Below are 10995 nucleotides of genomic sequence, written 5' to 3' on the forward strand. Positions count from 1 at the left end.
ACACACACACACACACACACACACACATCCATGAGCATGAGGGAAGGGGCCCCGCTTCGCCGTGCTAACACCGCGCCCTTTCACGGATGGCTGCTTTCCCCAGAGTCGGCCTTCATTTCTCCCCTCCTGGCGCCGGATCAGGCGCTGGCGGAGTTCCCCCCGACGCGCATCGTGGTTGGCGAGTTCGATCCGCTCCTGGACGACTCGATCCATCTGTATACCCGCCTGCAGCAGGTGTCCCACCAGGATGTGGAGATTTCAATTCGTCCCCGGCTGCCCCACGGGTTCCTCAATATGACGGATGTGGTGCCCGAGGCGCATGAGGCCGTCACCCTGGTGTCCCTTTGGATCAATGAGCAAATGTCCAAGTGGGGCTATCGGGCCCTATCTCTGGATGGAGCCACCACTGGGCAGACGACAAAAACGACGACGACGGCGACGACAACTGCTGTTCCCGGGACGGCCGACGGTGCCACCACTGGCGCACCACCCCCGCGCGGGGGGGTGCCCCCTAGCGGGCGGTAAGTCGACAGATAAAACAGGGAAGCCGATCTCCCAGCGCCCCCAATGCTGATGCCCTTTGCCATACCAACTCTTGCTCAGCCGTTGGAAGGAATAGGTTAGGCTGCATCTCAGGCGTTTTCTGTGTGCGTGTGTGTGTATGTGTTGGTGCGTGTCCAGGAGATGGCGCCTCGCCTGGGCATTTCTTCGTCGACCTCCTCCTGACGGCCACCATAAAAAACACCTCATAGACGCATGGCGGTTGGCTCCTAGCACAGGCCCCATAGCTCAGTTGGTTAGAGCGTCGTGCTAATAACGCGAAGGTCGTCAGTTCGATCCTGGCTGGGGCCAAACTTTTTCCTGGGGCTCTCAATCTGAATGGTATTTCATTCTGCTGTGAGGTGCATTCCTGAATATACGCTACGCGACTGCAGGGCATGCGCACGCATGCCACCCGGGACCCGGGCAAAAATGCGCCATCCGACTCGGCAAAGGCATTCTCTTCCGTTCCTCCTCTGGGTACGGGATGGCCACGCATTTGGAAATTTAATAATGGCGGGATTAAATCGATTTGATGCTGTGGGGGGTGCTCGGGCGCAGTGATTCACAATGTGTGTGTGTGTGTGTGTGTCTGTGTGTGTGTGTGTGTGCGTGTGTGTGTGTGGGCGTGTGCATGTGTGTGCTTGTGCAGTGCGCAAGTGGGTCTGTACCTGTTCTTGCTCTTCACGCCTCCTCTCGGTTGTCCCCTTGTCGGGCCATTTTCCTGATCTCAACCTCTGTGGCGCATCTCCGAGGACGCCAGGGTGCGAGTCCTTGGCCGACCCGAGGAGGCGAAGCTGGGGTCGGATCCGTTGCCAGAGCCTCGGGCCAGCCAATGGGGATCTCCTCGTGCCGACCATCTTTCTTTTCTTCGCTCGGCTCCCCGCTTTCAGGGGTGAGAGGGAGATCTCGGGGTTGGTGGTTCGGGCGGGCGTTTGTTATTTCCCTCAATGCCAGGGCAGAGAAGGGGTATCGGCCCCTCGCCTCCCCTGTCGTGCCCCCGGCCCCCCCGGCCGGCCGTCCTTCTGCCCGCGCTCCCTTGTGTCTCGCCCTCCGTGTCCATGACCCATCTGAATGTCACCCTCGGCCGATTGGTTTTCTGCTCGCCCGGGTGTGCATCGCTGGCTCAGCTGTCCGGTCCTAGGGTTGAGGATAGCTGGTCAAGTTAGAGGCTGGTGTGCGTGTGCTTGTGTGTGTGTGTGTGTGTTTGTGTGTGTATGTGTACGGGTAAGTGTATGCGTGTATGCGTGTACTTGCGTGTGTCCCGCCTTCCTCCCGCGACCACATCCCCGGACCTCGGTCTTGCCTGTGGTCTTCTAGCCTCCCCTGTCGCCGGGGGGGGGGGGGGGCATATCCCAGCTGGGCTTCCGGCGGGCTGCTCCTTGCGCTGCCGCCCGACTCCGGGGAGGACATTCCGCGGTTCGTCTCTGTCGTTTTCCCGCCTCCCCGTCTCGCCCTTTCTACTCGGTGCCCCTCTGTCTTCCTGGGCACTCTTAATTCCTCAGAAGGACCATGTGCGCATGAGCCCCGCCCAGCCAGGGGGCATGCTCGGGAGGGAGGGGGCAACAGACACACGGCCACTGGGACCGTCAGGACTGTGTCCCCCCGCCCTTCCTTGGTGTACCTCCGCGGGTGTGTGTCTGTGTGTGGGTGTGGGTGCGCCTGTCTGCATGCGGGGGGTGGGGAGGGTCAAGCAGCGCACCACGCGGGATGAATGGCGAGGAATGGGGGAGAAGCAGTGCCCACCGCCAGAGGCGTATAAGAGGACCAGCCCGAGGGCAGTGTGGCGGGGACGCTGCGGGCAGACAGATTTTCTGCAATTATTCCCCCCTCCCTCCGACATTGTACGAACCTCTCCCTTTTGTTCCCTCGCCCCCCCCCCCCCTTCCCCTCCTGCCGGCCGTGAGCTCCCCCGCGGCTCTCGTCCGCCCATGTTGCCATTTGCGTCGACCTCCTGTCCTTCTGCTCACCCCCCTCCTTTCTTAGTACTTGTCTCCCTTGCTTCCCCTTTTTTTTCCTGCACACGCTCCCTTCCACCACCGTCACCATGGAGTTCGCCGATGTCCTTGCCCTTCCCTACCCCGACCAGGCCAAGTTCTTCCTGAACGCCTTCTGGCCCGAGCTCTCCGACCGCGCCGAGGAGGTCTGGAACTTCAACAACAACATTGTGGCCCTCGACCATGAGCACGGCGCCAACGGCAAGAGCCTCGACGAGTTCAAGTCCCACATGTACCTCGAGAAGTTCGGTGCGTCTCCATGCCGCTGCTACCATCGCTGCCGTTTGCACTGCAACTGCGCCTTCTGCGCCTTTTGCGCCTCTCCACGCTCTCTGCCCTGGCTCGCGCCCATCCTGACCCCCTCTCTACCGGACCACCCGCCCCAATGCAGAGCTCACCCACACCGCCTGCGACCTGCGCGACGTCCTGCGTGCCATCAACTCCGAGAACACCAAGCGTCTGACCCTGGTCGAGTTCCTGCTGTTCAACTATGAGCAGACCATCGCCGAGATGATGAAGCGCCCCCAGGCCATGAACGACCTGCTCAAGAAGGCCGAGCTGGCTCTGGTGGCCGTGCAGAAGGAGATCGACGCCATCGAGGCCCGCAAGGCCGAGCTCATGAAGGCGGCCGAGGGGTCCGGTGTGCGCGCGCACGCGGCCAAGAACGAGCTTGAGCAGCTCTACTCCGCCGATCAGCTCCCTCTGAACCAGGCCCTCATCACTGCCGAGGCGGCCGTCCGCCGTGCCGCCCGCGAGGGTGACCAGTCCGCCGCCGGCTCCATCTGGTGGCAGACTCGCACCCTGGAGGAGGCCAAGAAGTACAAGCCCCGTGGTGGTGTCAAGAGCTTCGACTGCTAAGCATCCGGTGCTTGGTGCTGTCGCGCCGTCTTCCTCTCCCCCCCCCCTCCTCTCCTTCTCTCGTATATCCTCCCTGCTTTCTCCATCTCTCCTCGCTGTGCAAGCATATCACATATGTGTGTGCGGCGCGGGGGCTGATGATGGGGGTTGCGTTTGTGTTCTCTCGAGAGATAGACGCTTGTGTCTTCCTTCTCCCCCCTCCTTCCCGGGCGGGTCCCGGGCTCGGGGCCGCCGTGCCAGAGTCCCCTTCCCTCGGCCGCGCGTCCGAATACACTGTGTTATGTCCCCTTCTCCCCCCTCCCTTTGTCCGTACCATGGCGCCCTTTTTTTATTGCTTATATATTTGTGTATGTGTGGTATATAATGTACAAAACGCTCTCAGAGCCGAGAGAGAGAGAGAGAGAAGTGGTTCCGTTTTTTTTTCCATTCCTTTGAGCAATGCTCGAAAGGGAGCCCCCCCCCCCGTCAGCCCGATCTTGTGTGGGTGCGCTCCGTCCGGCCCCCCTTCGGCATTTCGCCGTAGGGGGAGAGCGGGGAGCAAGGGGAGGGGCAATTGGTCAAGGAGCGCAAAGAAGGTGAGGATGGGAGGGGAGACTCCGTTCAAGGGTAGGAGGGTCGGCATTTGTGCCAAGGTGTGGCATATGTGCTCTTATTCTTGGCATTTGCCGGGGAGTGGGGAGAGGGGGGGGGGGGGACAGTGTGGGAGCCGGCTTTGGGGGAAGTCCAACTCCCCGTGCGGCCAAATGTCTACAGCAAAGGCCTTCAGGGGGAGGCGCAGCCCATGGCGCGGGTATCCATGGCCGCGGCCTCTTGTGGATGGTCTTCCTGCCGGATTTGCACGATCACCCCTCCTATGCCCCCATGTAACGGAGGCGCTGCATCGTGTTCATGAGCTGCAACGGGGGATGGGTGTCAGGGAGTGTGGGCCAAGATGCGGCATGTGTGGCGGAATGCAGGAGAAGCAGCGAGCGGTTGAACGGGGTGGGTGCTCCGGTGCGTACCTTGGTCCGAGCATGGGGAGTGGTGATCCCAAGCAGGTAGAGCTCGGAATAGCCCAACTCAAGGAGGGCCTCGCCATTGATATCTTGGGCTGGGCGCGAGGGCGGCAAATGGGGCAAATGCGGACATGGATGGCCGTTAGCCAGGGATGGGGGCGGCGCGAATGCGGATGGTGGGTGCAAGAAAAGAAAAAAGACGCACAGGCAAACAGCGGGGCCAGCTGCTCAAAGCCATTGGCCCGGAGCCAGTAGCTGACCATGGGAACGGTCCAAAGGGCGATATCAGTGGGAAGGCTGCGCGCCGAGCGAGTTGAGGTGGTCAAGTTCGAGGGGGCATGCTTGCGGGAGGGGGCCGCCGCAGCAGCCGCCGCCATGGCGGCCATGGTGGCCGAGGCAATGTCCTCCAAGTCGGACTCCGAATGCTTGGACAGGTGTTGAGAAAGGAGCAGCTGGGCCGGCGAGCCGGGGGGCGACCACTGGTCGGCAGCGGCATCGGCGCCCGGGGAGCCGGCCGACATGGCGGTGCTGCCATTGAGAGCCGCCGTGTCGATCAACTCCGGCGGGGAGAGTGGCGCTGCCGAGCCGGGCCCATCGGTCGGCAGGAGGGCCGGCGAGTTGGAGGTCGAAAAGAGGGCCCGCGTCGGGGTTGACAAAGCCTGCCCGGTGTCGCTGCCGGCCAGTCGTGACACATCCAAATCCAGCGGCGAGATGGGGGCCAGGTTGACCGGGGCGCTGGTCGGCGGGGCGGATGTCACCTCGGGCAGGTCATCGTCAACCGGCGGCAGGAGGATATCACTCGAAACCTGCAGGGCGCCCGGATCGCCGGCGGCCGTCTGCAGGGGGGTAACCGGCGTGGCGGTGATCCGGCCATCGAGAGTGAGGGAGACATTGGGGACGATGGTCGAGCCGCCGGCATTCCGAGTCCGCCGGGAGAGGGCGCGCTTGAGGCCGCTCTGCCGGCCGCCGGTGGACGCGAGGCTCGGCGACCCGGGCTGCGAGGAGCCGCTATCCAAATCCAACGAGAGAGTGGAGGTGGGGGTGGCGACCAGGTCGACTGGAGCCGCGGCAGGGGCAGGGTCCGCGGCTGAGGCGGCGGAGGCCGCCGGGTTTGCCGGGCCAATTTGATTGTTGACCATGGAGCTGTGGAAGTAGCCGACATGGCCGGCAGCATTGATGCCCTGTGTATCGGGGCGCATGGTAAGAGGGGGAGGTTGATGTACCGGTGAATACGGCCCGAAGCAGGGGCGTTGTGCCGGGAGAATGGGCGGGTGGAGGTGCGAACAGGCAGGCCGAGCGACAAGGGGAAAGTCCCAGGAAGGACGTGGTCATACCTTCCACATGCCAGGGCGGGCACCGCTATTGTCCAGGACTGTGATCTTCTCCCCGGGCTCCATGGAAAAGGGGACTTGGACGCCATCGGCATCGTAGGAAATGAGCGTAGCCGTGGCGACCACGACATACGGCACGAAGCCCGAGCTGGAGGAGCTCATCTTTGTGCGCCTCGCTCGCTTTCTCTCTCGTACGTGCGGGGTCGGGTGCGGGTGGGGGCAGGGGTGGATGGATGAGGCAGAAGGGGGGAGGAGGGCTCGGGCGAGGGGCGGAGAGAGAGAGAGAGAGAGGAAGGGAGAGGGCAGGAGGTGGGCGGCGGGGGAGGCGCTGGGGGGGGGGGAGAGGCTGGCATCGGGTGTGAAGCATCAGGCAGGAGGGAGGGGCCCCGAAAATGGCAGATCTCCAACCGTCCCCCCCCCCCCCCCCTTCCGCCGCCCGGCTCTTCCCCCTTCCTTTGTGATGGCCCGAGGCGGGAGGGCGGCACCAGGAGGGGGGGGGGGACTTGGCCCCCATCTCCCCCGAACCCCGGGGCGCGGGGATTGGCCAGGCCGGCCTAAATCCATGGCAGCCACCGAAACAGCCTCCCCCTCTTTCATGCCAGCCGGCACGAGGCCAGTGGTAAACTGCTGGTCCTCGCGGCCACTTGCTCAGGGGCTCCCCTGCGCCGGGGGCAACCCCCGGGGGTGGTGGGGACAGTCAACGGCGCGGGGGTGGGCGCGGGGGAGGGGGGGGAAAAAAACAGGGGCACCGACCCGACCGGCCCGGAAGCCCCTTAAGAAGACGCCCCTGTGCGCGGCGCGTGCGTCGCGCGAAGGCGCGTATTAACGCGCTTGAAGGGGCGCGGCTCTCCTATTTTCTAGCGAGGTGCGGGGGGCCACACACTTGTGGGGCCGCCAGGCAGAGTCCCGCGCTGCCCATGCTCGCCCCCTGTCCTGATCCCCCCGCCCGTACTGGGGCCCACCCCGGAGGCGGCTGGCAGCATGCGTATGGGCGCCTGAGTGCCCCCATCAGAACTTGCGGGGGCGCGCCCGTGCGTACTTCTTGCATGGGCGAGTACGTCTGTGCGTGTACGGGGCCGCGCGTAGCCCTCTCGTGGGGCGGAAAAACCGCCCGGTCTTGGCTCTCCCTTGCCATGGGCTGCGCGACGGCCGGCGTACGAACTGCGGTGCCAATTGTTCATTCCCCGCGGGGCCCAGAATAAGGTTAGGTTTTATGGCAATGATGTATACATCATTCCAACTCCCATATAGTCTAGGTGGTTAGGATACGTGGCTCTCACCCACGAGACCCGGGTTCGAGTCCCGGTATGGGAATATATTTTATTCCATTTTGCTCCACCTCGCCCCGCCAGCCCCGCGGCTACCATAGCCGCCTGAGCTGGGCCGACTCGGTCTCTGGGTCCCGGGGACCGGAATACGACGCCATGCGTGGCGCTGGCGTCGCGATCCGAGGCGTTTTTCGACCACCAATCCACCAAACCGATGGTGATGTGCACTGCCGAGAAAAGATGCCCCCCCCCCCCCCCCTCCCCACCGCTGCCCCACATATCAGCACATTTACATGTGTGTCACTCCAGTCATCGGCGGCCTGTTGGAGATGCGGCCGCGCTGTCGGCGGGGCACCATGCTAGGGAGTGTTGTTTCGGCAATATGCCGTTTTTCGGGGGCGGCCAGCAGACGGGGGGGGGGGGAAACCTTGGAGCAAAAATGCTCCACCAAAACAGGAAAACCCTTTTGAATTCAATGATCCCGATCCCCCTTTTCAACGGCGCAAGGGCCGGCAAAGAGCCCCCAAGATCCAGACACGCTTTTGCCCCCTCTCTGTGAGCAGGTCCCCTCCCCCCTTCCTACCTGGTCCCTCCTCTGCCTCCCCTCCTGTCTCTGCACCCTTCCCTGCTGTTACCTGGGCGTGCGTACTTAGTAAGCAGCCCGGAGCCGTGGTCTTTCTGTCCGCCATCAATGGGTGCTCTGTGCCGGATCTAGCTCCCCGATCCCCGCGACCTATTCGCCCTCGTCCAGGCTGCCCCCGACGCGGGGCACACCGATTGGGTGGGTGACCGGTCGGGGCGCCGTGGCAGCACAGCAGCCTGATTGTGGGCTTTCATGGTGGATCATGCACGGCCCCAGATCAGCTGACATGAGGCCGTTACCGGGCGCACCTTTTTCGACAAATGCGGCCCCAGTCTCGGGGAGGCCATGCCCCTCGGGTTTGAGCTGCCAGGCGCGACCTCGGGGTAGGGGGGGGGGGGGGGGGGGGGGGGGGGGGGGGGGGGGGGGGGGGGGGAACACAAAGGGGCGGATGTCGCAGCCACCCGCAAGCAGACATCGCTTTTCCACGTTTTTTACAGCCCCAGCTCATGTCCCCTGGCTGTGCCTGTTCCTCCTCTCCCGCTCTTTCTGCCCGTCCTCCCCCCGCCCATCCCTGCCTGAGCATCTCCTCACATGTCTTGCCTCTCCCCTTTGCCGGATCGCAACTCGGCTGAGATGGCCAGCTCCCAGGAAGACGCTCCTCCTGCCTCCATGTCTCCCTCCAAGCCGGTCCACGAGGAGCGTCAGTACCTGGATCTGGTCCAGCGAGCGATCGAGTATGGCGAGTCGCGCAATGACCGGACCGGCGTCGGGACACTGGCTCTCTTTGGCTGCAGCGCGCGTTACTCCCTGCGCGATTCCTTCCCCCTGTTGACCACCAAGCGTGTTTTCTGGCGCGGTGTGGCCGAAGAGCTGTTCTGGTTCCTCGGCGCGCGCACCGACGGCAAGGAGCTCTCGGCGAAGGGTATCCACATCTGGGACGGCAATGGCAGCCGCGAGTTCCTTGACAGCCGAGGGCTGCACCACCGGCGCGAGGGGGACCTTGGGCCCATTTATGGCTTCCAGTGGCGGCACTTTGGCGCCGAGTACAAGGACGCCGACACCGACTACACCGGCAAGGGCGTCGACCAGATCGCCCAGATCATTGAGACCATCAAGACCAACCCCACCGACCGGCGCATTCTCTTCTCGGCCTGGAATCCCGCGGGTGCGCACTGTTCTCCCACTCCCTGCCCTTCTCGCTGTCCCCATCTGGGTCTCCATCTTTGTTTCCTCCCTCCCTCCCTCTCTCTTCTTCCCTCCATCTCTGCCTTGACACTGATGATATCATCCCCCAGCCATTCCCGAGATGGCTCTCCCTCCCTGCCACCTGATGGCCCAGTTTTACGTGAACATCGAGCGTGGCGAGCTGTCCTGCCAGTTCTACCAGCGCTCGTGTGATCTTGGGCTCGGTGTGCCATTCAACATCGCCAGCTATGCGCTGCTGACGTGCCTGATTGCCCATTGCACTGGCCTCCGGCCGGGTGAGCTGATCCACATCATGGGTGACACCCATGTGTACAAGAACCATGTTGATGCGCTGAAGGAGCAGCTCAAGCGCGAGCCGCGGTGCGTCTCACCCTCTCCGACCATGCTCCTTTTGCTTCACCACCCGCTGACTCGATTCGTCCTGGCACTCGGGCCGGTCTGCCACCCCCCGATGCAGTCCCTTCCCCCAGCTGAAGATCAACACCACCACCACCGACATCAACGCCATCACCTTTGAGGATCTGGAGATCATCGGCTACAACCCGCACCCTCGGATTAGCATGGATATGGCTGTTTGAAAGGTCAACGCTCCTCATTAACCTCCCTTCCTGAGCGGGGACCCCCTCAATGTACTATCCTATGGTTTTTCCTCTTCCCCCCCCCCCCCCGCCCCCAGTCTCATACAGAGAAATAGATAGCATCCAATTTCACCCTGGAAAATGACAATGCAGGTGTGTGCGTGTGTGTGTGTGTGTGTTGATGGTCCGGGGCGGCGAGAAAGAGAAGGAGAGAGAAGCAGAGGGCAGGTGTTTATGGAAGAGCTAGAAAGGGAGGGAGATCCGAAGATGGCAGGCAGACGCGTTCAGGCGTCCCGCGTCAGGCACTCGACAATGGTCTTATGCAGGCTGAGACATCCGGCCAGGCAGGTGTGGAAAGCCTCGGTCACCTGGGTCGGCGGAGCGGAGCCGGTCGAAATCATGAGCGACGTCTCATTGAGTGTGGGCATGTAGGTGACCAGCATGCTGCCGGCCAGATCGGGCGATGCCTCTTCCTCCAGGCACGGATCAATCCAGAGGCTCTGTTGCGACTGATCGGCACCCGAGGCGGGAGCAGAGGCAGCGATAGAAACAGTGTTGCAGGCGATGGCCAGGTCGTTCATGGGGATGCCGGCCGAAGCCAGGGCGGCCGTGGCGCAGTTGATGGCAGCCGGCAGGACAGATCCCCCGTTCTCCAGGATGACGATGTAAATGTCGACCGAGAGCTTGGGGAAGGTGTCGAGGCGGAGGGACGGCAGGAGAGCCTGCTCCACAAGGGCAGCAAGCTCACCATCTTGGGCGTTCTGCACGTGGCGGTGGCATTTCCGGGAAACGGGTCAGCTCATTTGTATGCTGCCATGGGCGGATGGCAGGAAAGTGGGCGGAGTGCATTGCCTCGACATGGGAAGGGCCAGGCAGGGGGGGGGGGGGATATCAAGCCCATGCGATGAGCGCACCTTGCCAGGGGCGAGACGATGGGTCCCGGCAAAGGGAGACGTCAGGACTTCGACATCGATGACACCGGTGTCGCGGAAGGGCTGGCGCCGGTGCGACTGGCGAGGACCGTAACTGGGCCAAAGGGAGAGAAGAGTCGAGAGAATGCAGGAGGTAGAGTCAGATGCCGAAGCCGGCCACCGGTACCGGTGGCATCCATGGGCTTGAGGGTGGCCGGTGCACAATCGGGATGGGACAGGAGCAGTGTTCGCGTGTGTGTGTGTGTGTGTGTGTGTGTGTGTGTGTGTGGAGCGCGTACACCGAGCAAATGACCTTTGTCCCATTCATCTCGAGCAGACTAGATCCGGTGGCCTGGGGATTGACATCGGTCTCAAGGACTGGTCATTGGGAAGAAAAAAAAAAGGATGGCATCGGAGAGGAAGCGGGTCAGAGGGCGAGTGGGGCTGGGGCAGCGGCCGAGTGGGCGGACAAGCTGGTGCAGGCGAGGAGACGAGCAGGGCGCACAGATTGGCCGAACGGCCATGGCATCGCGGCCGCCCAGGCGACCGGAAGCCGCGGTGCAGGGCTGCCGGGGGTTTCCGACGGGGGGAACCGTATCGATCGGAGCACAGATCCTCCGCTTGTCGGCCATGGTATGAAGAGGGGCAGGGGATGGAGCGACGAGTGGCGGGCTTCGAGGGGAGGCGAGGGGGCGGGGGGGGGGGGAAGGCGGAGGAGAAGGAGGAGG

The 10995-nt window shown here is 63.3% G+C and overlaps 5 protein-coding genes and 2 non-coding genes across 8 annotated transcripts in view; 5 read left to right on the forward strand and 2 right to left on the reverse strand.

The window, feature by feature from the left end:
* H696_01806 overlaps positions 1-1129 on the forward strand; it is a 7691-nt gene extending 6562 nt beyond the window's left edge. Inside the window, exons 8-9 of one of the 2 annotated variants that reach the window (XM_009495713.1) lie at positions 104-669; positions 753-1129. In XM_009495713.1, coding sequence (XP_009493988.1) covers positions 104-525 — 422 coding nt within the window. In that variant the 3' untranslated portion in view covers positions 526-669; positions 753-1129. Of the gene's footprint in view, positions 1-103 lie in introns of both variants that reach the window. The other variant, XM_009495714.1, reaches the window with a different exon arrangement.
* Positions 779-852, forward strand: H696_01807. The gene has a single exon. It is a non-coding gene; the product is annotated as a tRNA-Ile (tRNA).
* Positions 1130-2223: 1094 nt separating the features above from the next.
* H696_01808 (hypothetical protein) lies at positions 2224-3683 on the forward strand. The gene is made up of 3 exons (XM_009495715.1): positions 2224-2384; positions 2527-2786; positions 2929-3683. The coding sequence occupies exons 1-3, from the start codon at positions 2251-2253 to the stop codon at positions 3393-3395; spliced, it is 861 nt and encodes a 286-aa protein (XP_009493990.1). The 5' UTR covers positions 2224-2250; the 3' UTR covers positions 3396-3683.
* Positions 3640-5988, reverse strand: H696_01809 (hypothetical protein). Its single transcript, XM_009495716.1, has 4 exons — positions 5725-5988; positions 4596-5571; positions 4397-4485; positions 3640-4288 (listed from the first exon to the last, which is right to left on the reverse strand). The coding sequence occupies exons 1-4, from the start codon at positions 5881-5883 to the stop codon at positions 4247-4249; spliced, it is 1266 nt and encodes a 421-aa protein (XP_009493991.1). The 5' UTR covers positions 5884-5988; the 3' UTR covers positions 3640-4246.
* A 974-nt stretch (positions 5989-6962) lies between these two features.
* H696_01810 lies at positions 6963-7035 on the forward strand. The gene has a single exon. It is a non-coding gene; the product is annotated as a tRNA-Glu (tRNA).
* A 1022-nt stretch (positions 7036-8057) lies between these two features.
* On the forward strand, positions 8058-9449 carry H696_01811 (thymidylate synthase). The gene is made up of 3 exons (XM_009495717.1): positions 8058-8737; positions 8868-9138; positions 9236-9449. The coding sequence occupies exons 1-3, from the start codon at positions 8164-8166 to the stop codon at positions 9354-9356; spliced, it is 966 nt and encodes a 321-aa protein (XP_009493992.1). The 5' UTR covers positions 8058-8163; the 3' UTR covers positions 9357-9449.
* Positions 9450-9512: 63 nt separating this feature from the next.
* On the reverse strand, positions 9513-10967 carry H696_01812 (hypothetical protein). The gene is made up of 4 exons (XM_009495718.1): positions 10773-10967; positions 10567-10645; positions 10271-10382; positions 9513-10117 (listed from the first exon to the last, which is right to left on the reverse strand). The coding sequence occupies exons 1-4, from the start codon at positions 10897-10899 to the stop codon at positions 9641-9643; spliced, it is 795 nt and encodes a 264-aa protein (XP_009493993.1). The 5' UTR covers positions 10900-10967; the 3' UTR covers positions 9513-9640.
* Positions 10968-10995: the final 28 nt, after the last annotated feature.

Source organism: Fonticula alba, assembly GCF_000388065.1.
Source record: "Fonticula alba strain ATCC 38817 unplaced genomic scaffold supercont2.2, whole genome shotgun sequence".
Classification (NCBI taxonomy): Eukaryota; order Rotosphaerida; family Fonticulaceae; genus Fonticula; species Fonticula alba.